Source organism: Spodoptera frugiperda, chromosome 25 (genome assembly GCF_023101765.2).
Source record: "Spodoptera frugiperda isolate SF20-4 chromosome 25, AGI-APGP_CSIRO_Sfru_2.0, whole genome shotgun sequence".
NCBI lineage: Eukaryota > Metazoa > Arthropoda > Insecta > Lepidoptera > Noctuidae > Spodoptera > Spodoptera frugiperda.
This window is the reverse complement of record NC_064236.1, coordinates 7,135,008-7,152,215: the sequence shown is the minus strand read 5'-3', so window position 1 is coordinate 7,152,215 and position 17,208 is coordinate 7,135,008. Positions and strand designations below refer to the sequence as shown.

General features: G+C 34.6%; 1 protein-coding gene across 6 annotated transcripts in view; it reads right to left on the bottom strand.

Annotated features, from left to right (window-relative positions):
* The window catches only part of LOC118278004 (RING finger and SPRY domain-containing protein 1), a 43,212-nt gene extending 27,014 nt beyond the window's left edge, over positions 1 to 16,198 (bottom strand). For all 6 annotated transcript variants that reach the window (XR_007707139.1, XR_007707138.1, XM_035597161.2 and 3 more), the window contains exons 1-2: positions 15,954 to 16,198; positions 1,105 to 1,304 (exon numbers count right to left, since the gene is read on the bottom strand). Coding sequence is in view for 4 of the 6 variants with exons in the window: in XM_035597161.2 (XP_035453054.1) it covers positions 1,105 to 1,301 (197 nt within the window). In the remaining 2 variants the exon portion in view is untranslated. The remainder of the gene's footprint in view (positions 1 to 1,104; positions 1,305 to 15,953) is intronic.
* Positions 16,199 to 17,208: the final 1,010 nt, after the last annotated feature.

Genomic DNA, 17,208 nt, shown 5'->3' with positions numbered 1-17,208 from the left:
TATGTGATGCGCAGATTGTTCATAATGCAAATTGGATGAGAAATAATAGCATCGTGGCAAACCAAGGGTTAAAGAAAAACATTTTACTCATAAAGTATAATACATATTGCTTGTGAGAAATTGCAAGGTAATATGATCTTTTTCCAGCCGCTCTTGGACGAATGAAAATTCCAGCATGTTTAAGTGAAATAAAATTTACACATGGAGTGAATTTTCATGGTACCGCGGACCCTCAATTACCAACGTAGCTTTTACGTGAGACTCTGCTGCCCAAGTAAGTTACGTATTCCTTTATTTTTAAGTTTATAAGACTAGGTAATATACTTATTGAAACAGTGGTCTATGTATTCGATTACCAAGACGAACAATATTATTTGGTTTCTAGGAGCTACCCGAATACAATAGCTCTAATAAGATAACTAGCGGTGCCTGGGTCTACCTACTGTTCTGTCTACGTTTAGGGTTATTACGATATATTCGTATAAGTATATAAAGAAAGTCATGTTAGTTACCAACACTATTTATAACTCAAGAACAGCTAAATCGATTTTTTTCGGCTGAAAATTGGCGGGGATGTAGCTTAGAATCAGAAGGCGGGCATTTTATCCAAGTATTTCCCGAAAATCCTACGGGAATGGAAAAAAACTTTGGCAAACTAGGATTTCACGTACGAAGTCGTGGGCAGAAGCTAGTTCAGACTAATAACTATTATTAAGTATGCTCATATTTTCAGGCAAAATTAATGCTACCTTATAAAACAATTTAATAGTCACTTTGCGATTTATAAATAAAACCAGACGGCTTGAATCGCCCTAGATATTGAGCGACGGTATGTTGGACAGTTTTAAAGTTAAAATGTAACGAGCATCTTCAGCGCGAGCGGCTTCAGAGCGGAACTTGTGACACATTGCGATTGGAGTATAAGTCGATCACATCGTGCGGTTACCTAAGTGTATTCAACTGGTGGTTTCTCCTTGTGGAACTCTCAAGACTGAGGCCAAGTTTGTTCTACAGGTACCTATTATAAAATTGTACAATAAAAGTGTTACATAAATCGGCTTCCGTCTCCACCTAGATATAAAAAATATTATATTAATCACTTACTTGTCCACGAAGGATGCGATCAATGCGAGCAGCTCGAGAATAAGTTCATCGACGATTCTTGGATCGACGACCAACTTAGGGGCTGCTACACGGGTCTCGGTTATGCCGCGGGTGGTGGACGGCACCGCGACTGGTGACGGAACGTAGGGTTCCACAGGACCGGTATTCGGCGGCTCCTTGCTACAACACGACCCCATTATCTATGGACAAAAGAATTTTATAAATAACACCTCATTAAATGATTCTTAGGAAAAACTGCTTTGAAGTCTGAATATTTATATATGTAAGCATGACATTGTCCTGTATGTTTTTATACAACTTATTTTGATACTTGTAGCGCCGCGCGAGCGCGTTGTACATGGAAAACCTTTAGATCACGAACGTTTGTGTTGGCGTCCGTTCGGGCCATGTATCGGTTCGCGATATAAAGAAATACCTATATACATAAACTATGAATAGAATAACATAAAATAAGGGAGAACAAAAAATTTATGGTATTTGCGTGGGAGGAATTTCCAGTAAATAATTTTGGTAGTTAAGATAACGATAATAAGCTACCTAACGAAAATAACCCTAACTTAAGAGTTATTTATAGGATTAATTTGCTGTAAAAACCTTACTACGTTAGTTAATCATTTATTGTATTATAAATACAAAATAGAGAAAAATATCTTTCGCAAAATTGGTACCGTTCGTTATATAGTTGTAGGTACGACAAATATAACTTAATAATCCCAACGAATCTTACTGCTATTATAGCAAAAGTTTGGATTGATGGATTTTGTCTGGATAATTGGATGAAAAGAGGCACACAGGTTATAGATATTTGAGATTAGCACATAGATAGAGATAGATTTGTTTTTCGCTGTGGCTTTTCGCATAATTTCGGATACCTTGGTAATTTAAAATGGTAGAATAAGATTTTTAGATACTTTTGTCTCCTGATGTAATGAGCTAGTAATATAACGTAATCCTGTTACATACGACATAAGACATAAATGAGGTCCTAGATGAGGAATCGACCTAAGCCAGCAAAGCAGAATAGAAACAAAACATCACCTTTTTATTGAACTTACTGAAAAAACACTTTAATTTCAATTAATTTTCACAATTCTTAGAAGTAATCACACAATTTTTGTAAAATGTAAAGATATGAAATGGATAAAACCTTTTTTAAAATATCTTTATTTATCTAACTTTTAATAATCGCTTCAAGTTTGCAAATACCTATCATAAGTATATAAAGAGAAATTACAATTCATCTAAGAGGCACTTACGAGGATTTTCACTCAACTCTATTTACCTAGAATTACCCCTTTGTTTGAATAAAAAATCCGCGGCGAGTTCTAGTTAACATGAGAAACTCTTTGAGACTGATATTAATATATTTTTACAGTAAAATGCTTCGTGTAATTCCACGAAACAATAATTTAATTTATTTTATTTATGCGCGTAACTTGCAGTATACTAATTAGTCTAACATTAGTTTAATTCAGTATGAGACTGTCATCCAAGCTACTAAGCAACTACAAGGAAAAACTTATTTTCTCCGTATTTTAAAAGGTCAGCGAAACCGCGCGTTTTTTTTTTATCTACGACTGCTTTAAAAGTAAAACCATGTTAAAAACGTACGTAACCACTAAGGGAACTCATTAACGAATCGATACTAATATTCGATAACCAACGACTTACGCCATGAAATATAGGTACAACCTATGTCCTAAATAAACAACTCAAAATTCATGCAAGCGGAACCAAATGCATCCACGATGATCTTACCTATGCTGAAACCTCATTTGTATAACCTACTTTGACGTACACACGGCATCAGATCAAGCTACACAAAACCAGTATAAACTGAGCGTCAAATGCACGGAAAGGTCGTACGAAGCGAGAGCAAGATAAACTGGTTTTGGTAACCATGTATTCCCATACATTCCCTAGTGCATTTGGAATAGATGAAATTTGTATTATGGACGCAAAGTTTGATGTAGAATGAATCTCGGAAATTCTGAATTACGTAATGGCGTAGAGCACTACAATGTTTGACAGCAAAGCTTAGATATCAAACACACGCTGGGTTCAATTAGCAGGGATCTGCTAGTCGGCTTTTGACACTGCTTGTCATATTCAGAGATGAAATACACAGCGTAACCTCGTCAAGTTAGATAGGGAAACACAAGCATAGTTCCCGCGTAGCTGAAAATGTGCGTTAATTAATTTTACCGGTAGCATTATCATTAAACCGAAATGGTGCATATTCCCTATATCATATACCTATATCACAATATATGTAAAAACAATGCCAGGTTAAAGTTAAACGAAACGTTTAGTTTAATAATCAATTATAAGTTGTCAAGTAAAAGTTATAAACTGTGCAATTATCAACAAAAGTTTCCTTAACTGTATTGCCTTGAAACTTGCATTGTGAAAAATCGATTCTATTGGTAATCCTCTGTTCGTCTTTATTTATGCTAGGCTATGTCATGTAAGGGTAGAATAAGTATTAAGAGTTTATTTACTTTGCAAAATTTTGATTTTGTTTTTCATATTAATAAATTATTATGAAAAAATAATTTAATATCTACTTTTATTAACTACTTATTTGTTTTTAATATACCCATAGGTATATAAATCAAAAAATGATAATGATAAAATTTTTACAACTTAAAATACCTAAAAAGATATTAAAAAGATGTTAAGTTAAAATCAAAGTTATATTCCCCAACAGACGAAAGCACGTAACTTGCGAACGTTGACGATGCACAATTTTCGCACACATGGGACCTGTTCCGGAATCAAGAAATCAATAGGGAATTCTTCAATTTCAGTATAATAGTATCTATCTTTAAGATCATGCAACATTTTCAGCTCCTTGGGAATATATACAAGGATGAATATCTGTTATGACTGGTTAACGTACAACGTTATATGAGAAGAGGCCTTCGCCCACTAGGGGACAGTTTACAAGCTGATATATAGGTAGGCAGATAGATCGCGTTCAGCATTGAGCCGATTTATCCCTATCACCAAGAGGCAAACGATACTGACAAGTTTGATCGCGAATGCATTGGATAGGCAATCTGCCTCCGCCTACCACATCAATACTGTACCTGTCGACCCTGGAATACTATCCTGATGGATATTAGAACGACGGTTATGGATTTGTGTTTGCTTTGCTATTGTCGCATATACAGCGTGTAACAAAATACCCATATACATCAAGAAGCACTGAGGAATACAGGTTGAATAGAATCTCTATACAAAATTTCAGCTTAAAATACGTTTAAAAAAAATTGGTACCAAATACATGGTTCTTGAGTTTAAATCATACAAACGTATCACAACACTACTAGGTACAGGGGTCACACGCTAATTACGAAACATTTTTTCTGTAAATATGATCGCCTAGTACCTGTATCTAATGTTCGGTTTATGGTATGGTAACTTCTTTCCATGAAAACATAAGTTTAAAAAACCATTCCCGTATCGTTTGTTATGTTGTCTAGAAACCGTGCACTTGATATGTATACCCCCTTTTTGTTACACCGTGTATAAGCACTTAGCCGATTTTTATAAACATTGCCGTGTTGTTGCCCAAAAAGTTGGCGAAGGTAAGTAATTTCTGTTGGTTTTGTAACATTGCTATGTCAACACGGGATCGCGTCTTACTAATGAGGACTTCGGAATCGAAAAAAAGTACTTATATCAAATCCAAAAAAAAATATCAAGCAAAATCTGATTTGGAAACTTTTAACACTGCTAGTTACATAACTTGTGTGGAACTTTTTAGTATATCTGTAGGTAGAACCTATTCATGAAAATAAGCAACAGTACTAAGGGCACTCCTTAGTGGAATATGTAGGTTAGGCTTAGGCGTTTTTACAGGGTTACACGTGCAGGTTTGTTTAGTTGTACAATGTAAATACATTCCAATATAAATACGCGATCAAACGAAAATTCTATCCATTCACATCTTGTCGAGATTTTCTAGACAAAACCTCTTTATCTAAGTCCGCAACCGCACTTGTGGTTTCTTCCGCGATTGATCTTAAAACGGCCCGTGTGTTGGAAAATCACCTTGCAAACACAATACCAGAGTAGGTTTTGTGTTTTCTGGGAGAAGAAAATCACTGTACTGGGAGTAAGCCTTAATAATGTATATTATACAACGTGAAACAAAAAGGGGATATACATATCAATTGCACGGTTTCTAGATAACATAACAAACGATACGGGAAGGATTTTTTAAACGCATGTTTTCATGGTACCAAGTTATTAATTTTGCAAATCGCGCCGCCGCGGGAAGCAAAATTGGGTAGACAGGTACTAGGCGATTAGATTGACAGAAGAAATATTCCGTAGTATTCGTGAGTGATCCCTGTAGTGTTGTGACATGTTTGTATAATTAGAAATCAAGAACCATGCGATATCAAGTATTTTGGTACATTTTTTTTTAAACGTATTTTAAGCTGAAACTTTGTGTAGAGATTCTATTCAACCTGTGTTCATCAGGGCTTCTTGATGTATATGGGTATTTTGTTACACGTTGTATATTCATATTAATTTATTGTTTTAATTTAAGCTACGCCACAGCGCTTCTAAATCAGGCACAGGAAAATTTAAGTGTCTATATAAGTAGAAATAACTGTTCAATCATCAATACTGTTCTATCAAATCAACAAATGACGAAAAAAAAATGTACTTGATAGTCCTTTACTATATTTAATAAAATAAATTCTGACCTCTAAACTCTGTTGGGAAAGCCATTCAGTAAATTCTTCTTTTTGATCGCTAATTTGCTAGGGATGCTAGACGTAATAGGTACAAAGCGAGCGCAGTTTGCAGTCGCTTTACAATTTACATGCGGTTCACTAGTCACTTTCCGTTTTAAAGTACCAATATTGCGGAAAATTCTTTGGATTTTGATGCAATATTCGTTTATAGTAGGTATAATTTCTATACAGGTAAAAGTAATCGAGGTAAAAATCTAAAATAAGTTAACTAATATTTTATAAAAATACCTTAGACATTTTTTTAAAGATAATCGGATGATTAACTAACAATTTTAGCTAAAATCTCTATTGACTCCCGAAGAATTCAACGTAAGGTATTTGCGAAAAAACTGGAATTCGTGACCTTTGACTTTTTAGCAACATTCTTAACCGGCGCGTTACCAATGTCGATTTTTACTATATCATTTAAAAAAGGGTCTAATAAAGGTAGGTGCTTATCACGAATCAATAGTATGTTTATTGCTTCATAGTCCTTATTTTCAGAAATTCCGATCATTGGCAATTATTTCGCAGTGTGAAATGTGAAATTATTGTGAAATTATTTTAAACTTTTAAATACTTAATTTTTAAGTAAAAATGTTGAAGGTGGCACGTCTCGCACCAGCTAGAAAAGTTATTTTCAGATAATTTTCACTCTTTTAAGAAAATCTTTAATATTCAGTGTCCAGTTTCATTAGTATGACTTTCTTTTAAAGATATTTTTCCCGTCTTCATGAATCTTTTCCAGGACAGCCACAAGCTTCAGCGGTGAGGAAAACGACGCATAAGAAGATTAATCTTTTGAAAGCAGGTATCAGTAATCTCACTTTTTGAAATATTTTGCATCGAACCAAATACTATTTATTGTGTCAAGGTTTTTACTTAAAACTTAAATTTTTTCAAGCGCGGTTTTTATAACACGTATTTTCGAGATTCAATTTCGAATTGAATGACATCTCAATTAATATTTTCCAGCACAATTTAATGGAAACAGTACAGACCCGTTGGCTAACTATCGAACTGAGTAACATGTGGGAACGAAATATGCACCCATAATAACTCTAAATCTAGGTATGTACCGCACAGTTTTTGATTTCCAAAGACAACTTATAATTTTCATAGTTAAACAAATGACAACGTAAAATTGACTGATGAATCATTCAGATGAGTTTTCACAACGGATTAGTTCGGTAGTATACACTTATACATATAAAAATAGTCGAGACTTATCGTATTTGCCGACGAATTTGTAGGGGTAGCAAAGTAATATTTTTGTAACATAATCCAAAGGTGTTCCTCAAAAAAAAGTTTAATGTTATTACTGAAAATCTATAGCAGTTTTTTTTCGATTACTTTCCAGACACTAATTAATAAGCACACGTCGTTACATTTTATTGGTTTTCTTTAATGCACCTTGATGAATCTAAATTTCTGTGTACCTATGCAGATTTCCCGAATGTTCGTTTGATCAAAGTTCGTGCCGTGGAATGCAGGTGAGAATAAAACGGTGTTCTTACGAACAAAAAGGAAACCGTCGTGCTTTTAAAAGATTTCTTAAAAGCGTCGCATGCTAAACGTCTTTGTGGGCACTTTTTCGATTGGTATCATTAGTTTTTGCCCACTTTACCTTCCTTTTTCCCCATACTTTCAGTAACGATGTGTTGGTACTCAAGTGTTTGTTTTGTTTCTGGCCACGTATTAAATATAGGTCGAATTTCTATCACTGGGCAAAAATAGTCGTCATATCAATACTTGGATAGAACGCTATTCACCAAATCATTGTAATTTTTGGTGAATCAAAAACATACTAGTTAACCCGGCAAATGATGTTTTGCGTTATTAAATATTTTTCGTCAAAAAATTAATAACAAATTAAGCGTGATACCCCTTGTCATTTAGGGGGCATGGAAAATAGATAGTAGCAGATTCTCAGACCTACTGAATACGCATATAAAATTTGGTAACTAACACTGTGAAATTTTACCTTTCTTCATATATACAATGTGATAGGGGTGAGACTTCTAACCCGTTAAGGCTGAGTTCTACATCTAATTTTATCAACAAAAGTCGGGGGTCGAAGGGGTCGAATCCCCTCCCCCTAAAAATTATGGCTATTTTAATATTTTTTTTACTTTTTTTGATATCAAAGGTTGTATGCGTCGTAGAAACAAAAAAAAAAGACAAATGGTAGCTAATAACCTTGGCTAACTAATTCATTACTTTTTTCATATGTTTGATAATGTTTTGGTAAGAAAAGAAATCATTTGTGAATTATTTTTACCGAAAAAATCACTTTTCTCAATATTTTCAATTAGGGTTCAACCCCCGATATTATTTTTTTTGTCGATAAAATTAGATGTAGTACTCAGCCTTAACGGGTTAGAAGTCTCACCCTTATCACATTGTATATATAATTTCGATATTAGTCATGAAATTGAAAAAGATACGCAATGCTAGTTTGTCCAACGAGGAAAGAAGTCAGTGTAAACATCAAAGTTCAAAGCCGGAAATTGAACATTCGTTCGCAACGCCACATCTGACATCTTGTACGTAAACTTGCAATACATATTCAATGTGACAACACGATGTATTATTGGATTTTATAACGTAACATACAATCAAGCCCTTTATTCACATGTATATGTAACAATGACTGCACGGTTGGCGCGGTGGCTGGGCAACTGGCTGCCGTGCAACGTGCAGCGGGTTGGATTCCCGCACGGAACAACACTTTGTGTGATCCACAGATTGTTGTTCCGGGTTTGGATGTCATGTGTATGTGAACTTGTATGTTTGTAAACGCATCCACGACACAGAGAAAATCCTGATGAGGGGCAACGTTTTTTTTTAAAGAAACATTTTAAAAGAATGTGCATGTACAAAATGAGCGATTCTTCAAAAAACTTTAACTTTTATTTTACAAATCATTATTCTCCCACGTTATTAAGCATCGTGGTAGTTTCTTTATAATCGATTATTTTTATTTTCAATACTTTTATCGATTGATTGAGTGCTTCTTATCATATTTTTTTTGAGTCAGTTTAATTTATTGAAACCAAATTTTGAGTTCCAATCGGCAGAATTATTAACTTTTGATTGAGAATAATGAACGCAGTTAACTTTTGTGCTTGTTTTTGTAAGAATCACCCAAATGCGATAATCTCGTATAACCACTTTAATCATGAATGTATGTACGTCATTAGTTTGGAAGGCACGGATATTATTCAAAAACTCCACGCTATTCATGATAATTCGGTAGTTTTCAACTAGTCAAATTCAATATTTTTATCGAAACATCAAAAGTGATACTTTTCTATTGATTTTGTAGGATGCTACTTATGACGTCATCATGTTTTTGGGTCAAATAGCATACCTATTACTCTAAAAATATAAAAAAAAATCGGAAAGTAATTACAACGCCAAATAATTGAATGAAAGTGAGATTATTTTGGAATATTATATTTTATTGAAAAGTGAAAATAATTTTAGGAAACTAACACAATTGCGAATCATTTGAATCGAATCTAAGATCTCTTGACTAGACAAACGAGATACACTTGTGTGACTTATAGCCACTCGACCAACGTGGAGTGGTTACAAGTGCGGCTGCCAAATAAGAGGTCGCGGTTTCGATTCCCGGGTTGGATAAAGAAATATTGAATTTCTTAGAAAATGTTTGGGTAATAGTACGATATCTGGAATTTGTGTCCGATGTATAGCAATAGGCTTACTCCCATCACAAATAGTGATAGCTGCCAAAAGCAGTCCGGTAAAAAGTGGGTGTTCTATTGCCTATATATGAAGTATGCCTCTACTTACCCCTTAAGGGATTGAAAGACGTGACGTTATGTAATATTAATATAGGATTCTGTTTCCATAAAACGCCGCGGTATTGTACAAGTGTAGGCTCACCTCGAGAAGGTGCGGTATGCCACAGCCCGTCAAAAGTTATTTAATTAATTCACAATTTACTTTAACCTGAATATTACGTACACAAGCTTATAATTATACTTATTATGTTATTTTAATAAAAACGTATTGTACGGTAGTAGCAAGCAAGGCTTTCAACTACGAATGACGACTTTTTATTCCTGAAATCCAAAAAAAAAAAATCAATTGCTGTTCGTTAGTCTCGCTAAAACTCGATAACGGTTGGACCGATTTGGCAAATGTTGGTCTTGAATTATTTGTAGAAGTCCAGGGAAGGTTTAAAAGGTGAAAAAAACATGTTTGAGGCGGTACGCCGGGTCAGCTAGTCCAAAAAAAAAACAAGCAACCCCGCTGCAGTCCGATAATAAATTGTTGGAATTATAGCGTATAGTTCGGAATTAAGTGCAGTGTGTGTAAACAAGCCCACCCCTAATTACATGGGACTTGATGACTAACGCTGCTAGCCTTTGGTAGAAAAGACCCCTTTTATTTTTAATTTTTAATGATAGTAAACAATTCCAATTGCCCCGATGTTCTCCATAAGTGTTCTCTATAAATATTGAACAAACGGAAAACACCCAAGAAAATGTATTACGAATATGTACATACACCCACTCTTCATAACCTTTAGTGCATATCAACAGTGTGGAAAATTAAAACATTAAGCTTAATGTACGAACAATTTGAGTGAGTGCTTATGTATTTTTCGGCACCGGCTCACATCGTACTGAGGTCCAATGTAATCCGCTTACGACCGTAGACAATGCAACGCGGTCGGAACAACAAGTGAAACATACAAAATTTTAAAGCCCGCTTTTGTTCCCTGTTTCAGATTTATTTCGATATTTCCGAGTAACATCTACCTACGCGAAACATTTTGTAGTTTGAATTGAATACTTGTATATGTATTGTAAGGAGAATAATTTAATTTGTTGTATGTATGTATATTTTTATATAAAACCGATTGGTTGTTATCGTAAAAAACAGTATTAATGAACACTTGTCTTAATAGGTAGAGGAGTAATTAATAGGCGTAGGTGTGGAGGTGCATGTTTTCAATATAAGTAATTTTTTCCCATTACATAGGTTATATTATGACTTACGACTCTTGTGTACATAATAAATACGCGGTAAGAATATTACCCTACTCTAGGCATAATTCTAAAACAGTGGTTCCCCACCGGAAGTCCGCGGACCACAGAGGTTCACCTCTGTTCAATAAATACCACGGTTAAACCTCGAATTAAACTTATTCCAATGGAGACAACTGAGAGGAGGAATTGATTTTAAAATCCAATTCACTATTTGTATGAGTGAATGAGAAATTCAGAGTGGGACCACGTGGAAATGTACCTAATAGTAATAGTGGTCCCCAAACATAACAAGAATTATAAAAGTGGTCCTTGGCCAGAAAAAGGTTGGGAACCCTTATTCTAGATTCTATGCTGTTCGTGCCAAAAAGAAATACAAATGTTTTGCCCGATCCGGGAATCAAAATCGAGATGTTACTTATTCACTTACAACACTCGATCAACCAGTTTAAATGTGTGAATTTCAGAATTAAGTGTGTGATTGCTTCTCTTTCATTCGCGAAAAAACATAATCAGTTCACAACTGATTGACATCGAATTTCCAAATGGACATCGTTGATGGACGTGATCATTATGAAATTGCATTTTGTATACAACGGAAATTTATAGATTTTCCACGATAAAAGTTTGTTTAAAACGCTTTCGCTGTGTATCATCAATAATCATCATATTATGTAATGTATTAAATGGAATAATATTGACTGCACGGTTGGCGCGGTGGCTGGGCAACCGGCTGCCACGCAACGTGTAGCGGGTTCGATTCCCGCACGGAGCAACTCTTTGTGTGATCCACAAATTGTTGTTTCGGGTCTGGGTGTCATGTGTATGTGAACTTTTATGTTTGTAAACTCACCCACGACACAGGAGAAAATCCTAGTGTGGGGCAACGTTTATTTAAAAAAAATAATAATAATAAAAAAATATATTAAATTATAAATTAATAAAAGCTAACAGCTTATATCAAAAGCTTTTTACAGCAATGGAAAATGTCTCAGCTCTACGTCATACCGCGAGGAACGTAAACTACCCACGACTCTATCAAAAAGTCACCTACTATTACTACCGCTCCATCGAATAAGGATTGCGAGTAACATGTGTACCTAAGTCATATCTTTATGTGTACAATCCCGCATTGCAAGTGAACACTTCATTTTCTCCGGCATTGAAACTGTGCTAACTTTGAACAAGTACGACAGTTATAATTAAAAAAGAGTCCTAGTTATTGATGGGCATACCGAATGGGCCCAAACTCGTTAAAAAAATAGTAGATAGCCCAAGCTTAAGCTTAGGTTACCCTCAGCCACCTTCCACTACTATCATCAAACTAGCTTTTTTTTGAGGGGAAAAATTATCCAATGACTTCTCCCGCCTTGGGCGAGGCGTGAGGAATGTCAGAGGCTTACTGACTAAAAATCACTTAGCTTATAGCTTTTTAGGTACGTACGCACGCACGGATGATTCTGGTCAGGCGGCGAGCTATTCTTGCTCGCCATCCGCAGACCCGCATTTACGGTGGCCGGACATCGTTTCGAGATCCCCGACGCTCTCGTGCTGTGCGTCTGCTCGCGCCTACGAGTGCCTCTCGTGACAATTGGGGCGTGAGGAGGTTCGTTCTCTCATGCGCCCGCCTCCTCTTTAGGTAGTGCAAGCTTATCACGTTAACTGTGCAGCTATAATGAGAGAGACTAACCCATAAGTGCAAACGCAAATTGTAGATAGTATGTTGCGTCAGGTGTAAAAATAATATATTATATCATTGTTTTAAATTTTTACACCCATTTCATATAAAAAAATACATTTTTTCCAATGACCCATCCGTGGCTGATACACGTATAATTAGCCACCTTCCACTTCTATCATCAAACCAGCTTAGTGTATGGTCTGGTATTGTATGGTCAATCTAGTCTACATATAATTGCCAAAATACAGATTTTTTTTATGGAATAGGGGCAAACGAGCATACGTATCACCTGATGGTAAGCGATCAGCGCCGCCCATGGACACCTGCAACACCCAAGGAGTCGCAAGTGCATTGCCTGTCTTTTAAAGAATGATACAAGAAGTGTTTCATTCAGGATACACTTAATAAAAGCGTGTTCAAAAGGTGCGGTGGTTTGTCCCTACAGTCTCACACCTATAGAACGAAATGTATTCTGTCCTCATTGCATTTATCTATTTACGAATCAAAACAAATTATTCCAACCAATGTGTTGTAAACTACACAATAGGTTTACGTACCTATTGTGTAGTTTACTGTCACATAACCTTTACGTTTTGTTAAGAAACCCCATAAGTCAGTGTTGTTTATTTTCTCTAAAATGTATACCTATTATTTAAAAAAGATGTATCTATTAAAATTACCGCAAGGATAATTATTTGTATTCCAAATTATATTAATAAATCAATAATTAAGTCGAATATCATAAAACTGCGCAAGCGCAAACCGTAACGTCTTAAATTTTTTTAACATTTTCAAATCGAGTCTTAATGTTTATTTTCCTAAAAAAGTAGGTATTTAATTTTTCCAATGCTCTGTTAGTGCTCAAAATCATTCGGTTTTAGTTAAATCGTATTCTGTTTATAAAAAGATGCTCTTAAAACTTAAAGACTTATGTGTAAAAAAATTGCAAGTTCAAGTCTTTGCGTTTCATTTATAAAATGAGTCAATTATATTTTTCCCGAAAAATAAATCCCGATTTTTTAATTTTAAAAAATCTCCATAAGGGCTCAATCGTATTTGTTCCATTTGAAAATTGATTCGTATTATTCGCGAAAATATGTTAATTAATAGTCTATTAGTCTCCATAATTTCCAAACAGAAGTGGACTGGTAAAACGCACGGGTAGACAAGGCAACCACTGAGGTTGAGGTCCCGTATGAGTACCAGGCCGCGCGGCAGTCCGCCCAAAAGCTAGGTGGGGAACATCAAACATCAGTCGACACGGAAAATTGGACTGCATGCTAAAGGCACAAGCCCAAAATTGCTCCGAGGGAACTGGAGTAGACCTAGGTATGTCCAGAACCATTCCTGGCTTGAGACGTAACACATACATAGCTATAATGAGTCTAGTTATGGTAAAATTTTACCAAAAAGTATCCAAAATACTATAATAGTAGCCGATTTTTTTATAGTAATCATTTCGTTATCATTGAGTTCTTGTATAAGGGCAGGGTAAACTGCGTGAGCGCAAAACTCTAACAAATATTTTTGTTTGATTTTTCGTTATTATTTACGATTTTTTACTATACGATAATCATTTTCGTTTCATTTGTCAATGAACTGATGTATATTTTGTAGTAGTTTCCAAACATTTTTTTTTCAATATAGATATCCAAAAAAGTTCTATAAAAAATTTTATGCGCGAAAGTAAGATAAATCTTTAAGTTGAATTACGAAAAACTGAGTAAAACGTATTAATTTTATTTTAAAATGTTTAATTAGCTAATTAGTTAATTCATATTATTTATTTAATTTTCCCCAAATAATATTTTATCGTTAATCTATTGTAAGCGAAAATGAATGAATTGATAATCAGCACCTTTTAGGCTCCTTTCGTTAAACTGCGCAAGAGTAAACTGTTACGGCTTACCATTTGCCGTTTTATTTGAAAACTGAGTCGTATTAACAATATAACTATTTATTTTTCCGAAAAATCATTTTATTTTCAAAGGTCATACGCGAGCCGTAAACGCAAGCGCAAACCGCAAACTGCCGAGTACGTATATCGATTATTATTTATTTTATTTAAAAAAAAAAAATTATTAAGTATATAAAAAAACTCAAAGAATAGTTTATCTTTAAATCGTATTTTGCGAAACGGCGCAAACGCAAACCGTAACGGCTTAAGATTCGAATTTTCATATCAGTATCTCTCATTATATTTATTTTCCCGAAAAGGTAAGTACTTTATTTTTTATAACAAAATGTCTCAAGGACCTTAACGGTCGCGAAATAAGATAACTATTATGTATGGTTGGATGAAAATTAACATAATTGGTTCCATAGAAGAGGGTTAGTTGGGAGACATATTGTATGTTGTATTGATCCACTTTAGTTTAGTCTAACAATAGACAAACAATGGTTATAATTTTTTACCAACATTTTTTCAAGTATTATTAAGGTACACAGGGTAAAATAAGGTAAATTGTTAACAACAATAAAACAATTTTTATTTATTCATATTTCTTTATTTGCTTATGCTAGACAGCAATGCAGCCATGCACACAAATAATCAAAATTTGCAATAAGCACATCAATTGCATTTGCAAATAATAAAAAAGAAATTTCGCATGTGAAAAATATCCAATCGCGAATAAGCTGTAACACTAGTATGGTATAAAAAATGCTAAAAAACTCCTAAATTCCTCCCACCTATCTGATTTAAAGTTTTTATAGATGTTTATTATATGCCCTTTTATTTATTTATTTGTTTAAAATGAGGAGTACTTAGTTAAAACAAAGACTTGAATCTAAGAATGTAGCCCAACAAATATTTTCTATCCTTAGAACAACTCTCCTTCAAATCACCGAGTGATTTAATCTGTAACGCTAAAAAGTTCCTACCATACTTTGAAACTCTTGTGGGTAGTACACAAAACCATTTATTATTCAAATCATATTCCTAGACCAACAATTGAGATCCATAGAACATATTCCTCGGCTTTTGCAGTATCATTGCTACACAAAAGCCCACAAGATGCACAATTAGGAAGTTAGTAATTGGAAATATTCATCTGCCTGACATAAATTGATGTTAGCACCGACATACAAGGGAACTTCAACTACCTGCAATCTCAACATGCATCTACACAAATTATATCACATCATCTTATCTTAATAAATATTTGTGATAAGATCAAGATGAGTACTCCTTAATAAAAGTGCTTATGCACCACTTTTCTAACTTGACATTACTTAATATATTAGATACGACAGTTATCTCACGAAAATAACCAATAGAAAAATATAAATATGTAAATAAAAAACAATATTCAACAGTGCAGTGCAATCAACAATCGTTTCACCATCTGTTCTATTTTATAAGAAACTTACCGCTTACTCCATCGGCGGCAGCGAAGTTTGAAAACACCAGATCTTAAGAACGGCGAAATAGAAAATAATTCACTTTTATAAAAGTTTTAATTATTGAGGGTACTGTTAGACTTTATTTTGTAAACAATTCTTCTGAAGGTTATGCCCGAGCCAGCTGCGGCACACAACCACCGCACTAGCAAGCGAGCGACGAAGTGAATTGTAAAATCCGCTCTAGTCTGTGGCTGTTGTGAGAAATGGCAGGAGTTAAATGTCAAAGTGAACGAATGACGTCAATGGATATAGTGATGCCCGCATTACTATCGAACGTAATGTCAAAATTGTATTCGATATACTTTTGTGGACAACTCAATATTTTTGATGTGTACTGTGCATATTAATTAATTAGACTATAAATACTTTTGCCTAAAACGTTAACATATTTTTTGATCAATTGTCAACTTCAAACTTTTATGATAAGGTAATCGAAATAAGAATACTTATTCTTTTGGTAATGATATTTAGTTTTATTGGTAATTCAGACATCTTTAAATCAAAGTACCTACTTTGTTACTTTCTCGATACTACTCATAAATTAAAACATTCGAATAATTACTCGATCCTTAATATCGAAATATCACTTACCCAGCCCTAAACTCAAATGTCATGGCTCAAAACGGCATAGATTATACACAAAGCACAGATTCACAACCACTAACAAACAAAATGGTTGATATTTTATGTAGTACAACGCCACCTGTTGTGAAACTGTAGAACTTATTAACTCATCACATAGGTAACGATGCTTTGAATGCGACTTGGTATTCGTGTCGCGTTTTTGCATCACGCTACACTAGCGCCAGTAAATATAGTTCCATTTTTTTCCGTGGCACTAATGTCGCACGGCAAAGTTTTAATATAGCTTTTAAAATAAAACTGCTGGAATTAAGTGCTCTATTTTTTAAATTCTTTGAACATTTTCATTTGATTGGATAAACATTTCGTGTACAAAAGCAAGTTACAAACTAAATGAGGAACATTGTGCTGTAGTTTTGCCTTCTAGTTTTTGCCAGTCTCATTGGTTTCTTACCTACAGCACAGAATAATAAGTACTATAGGAATTTAGTGTATGCTATAATTAGAACTTGTGACGGGATATTTACCATGTTTATTGAATTTGGTGAGTTTCCGATATTTCGGGCACTGTTGCAAGCGCCATGATCACGGATGAACTGGGGTAAATGCGGGTGGCAACTGTGTAAAACCCGCAAAAGTG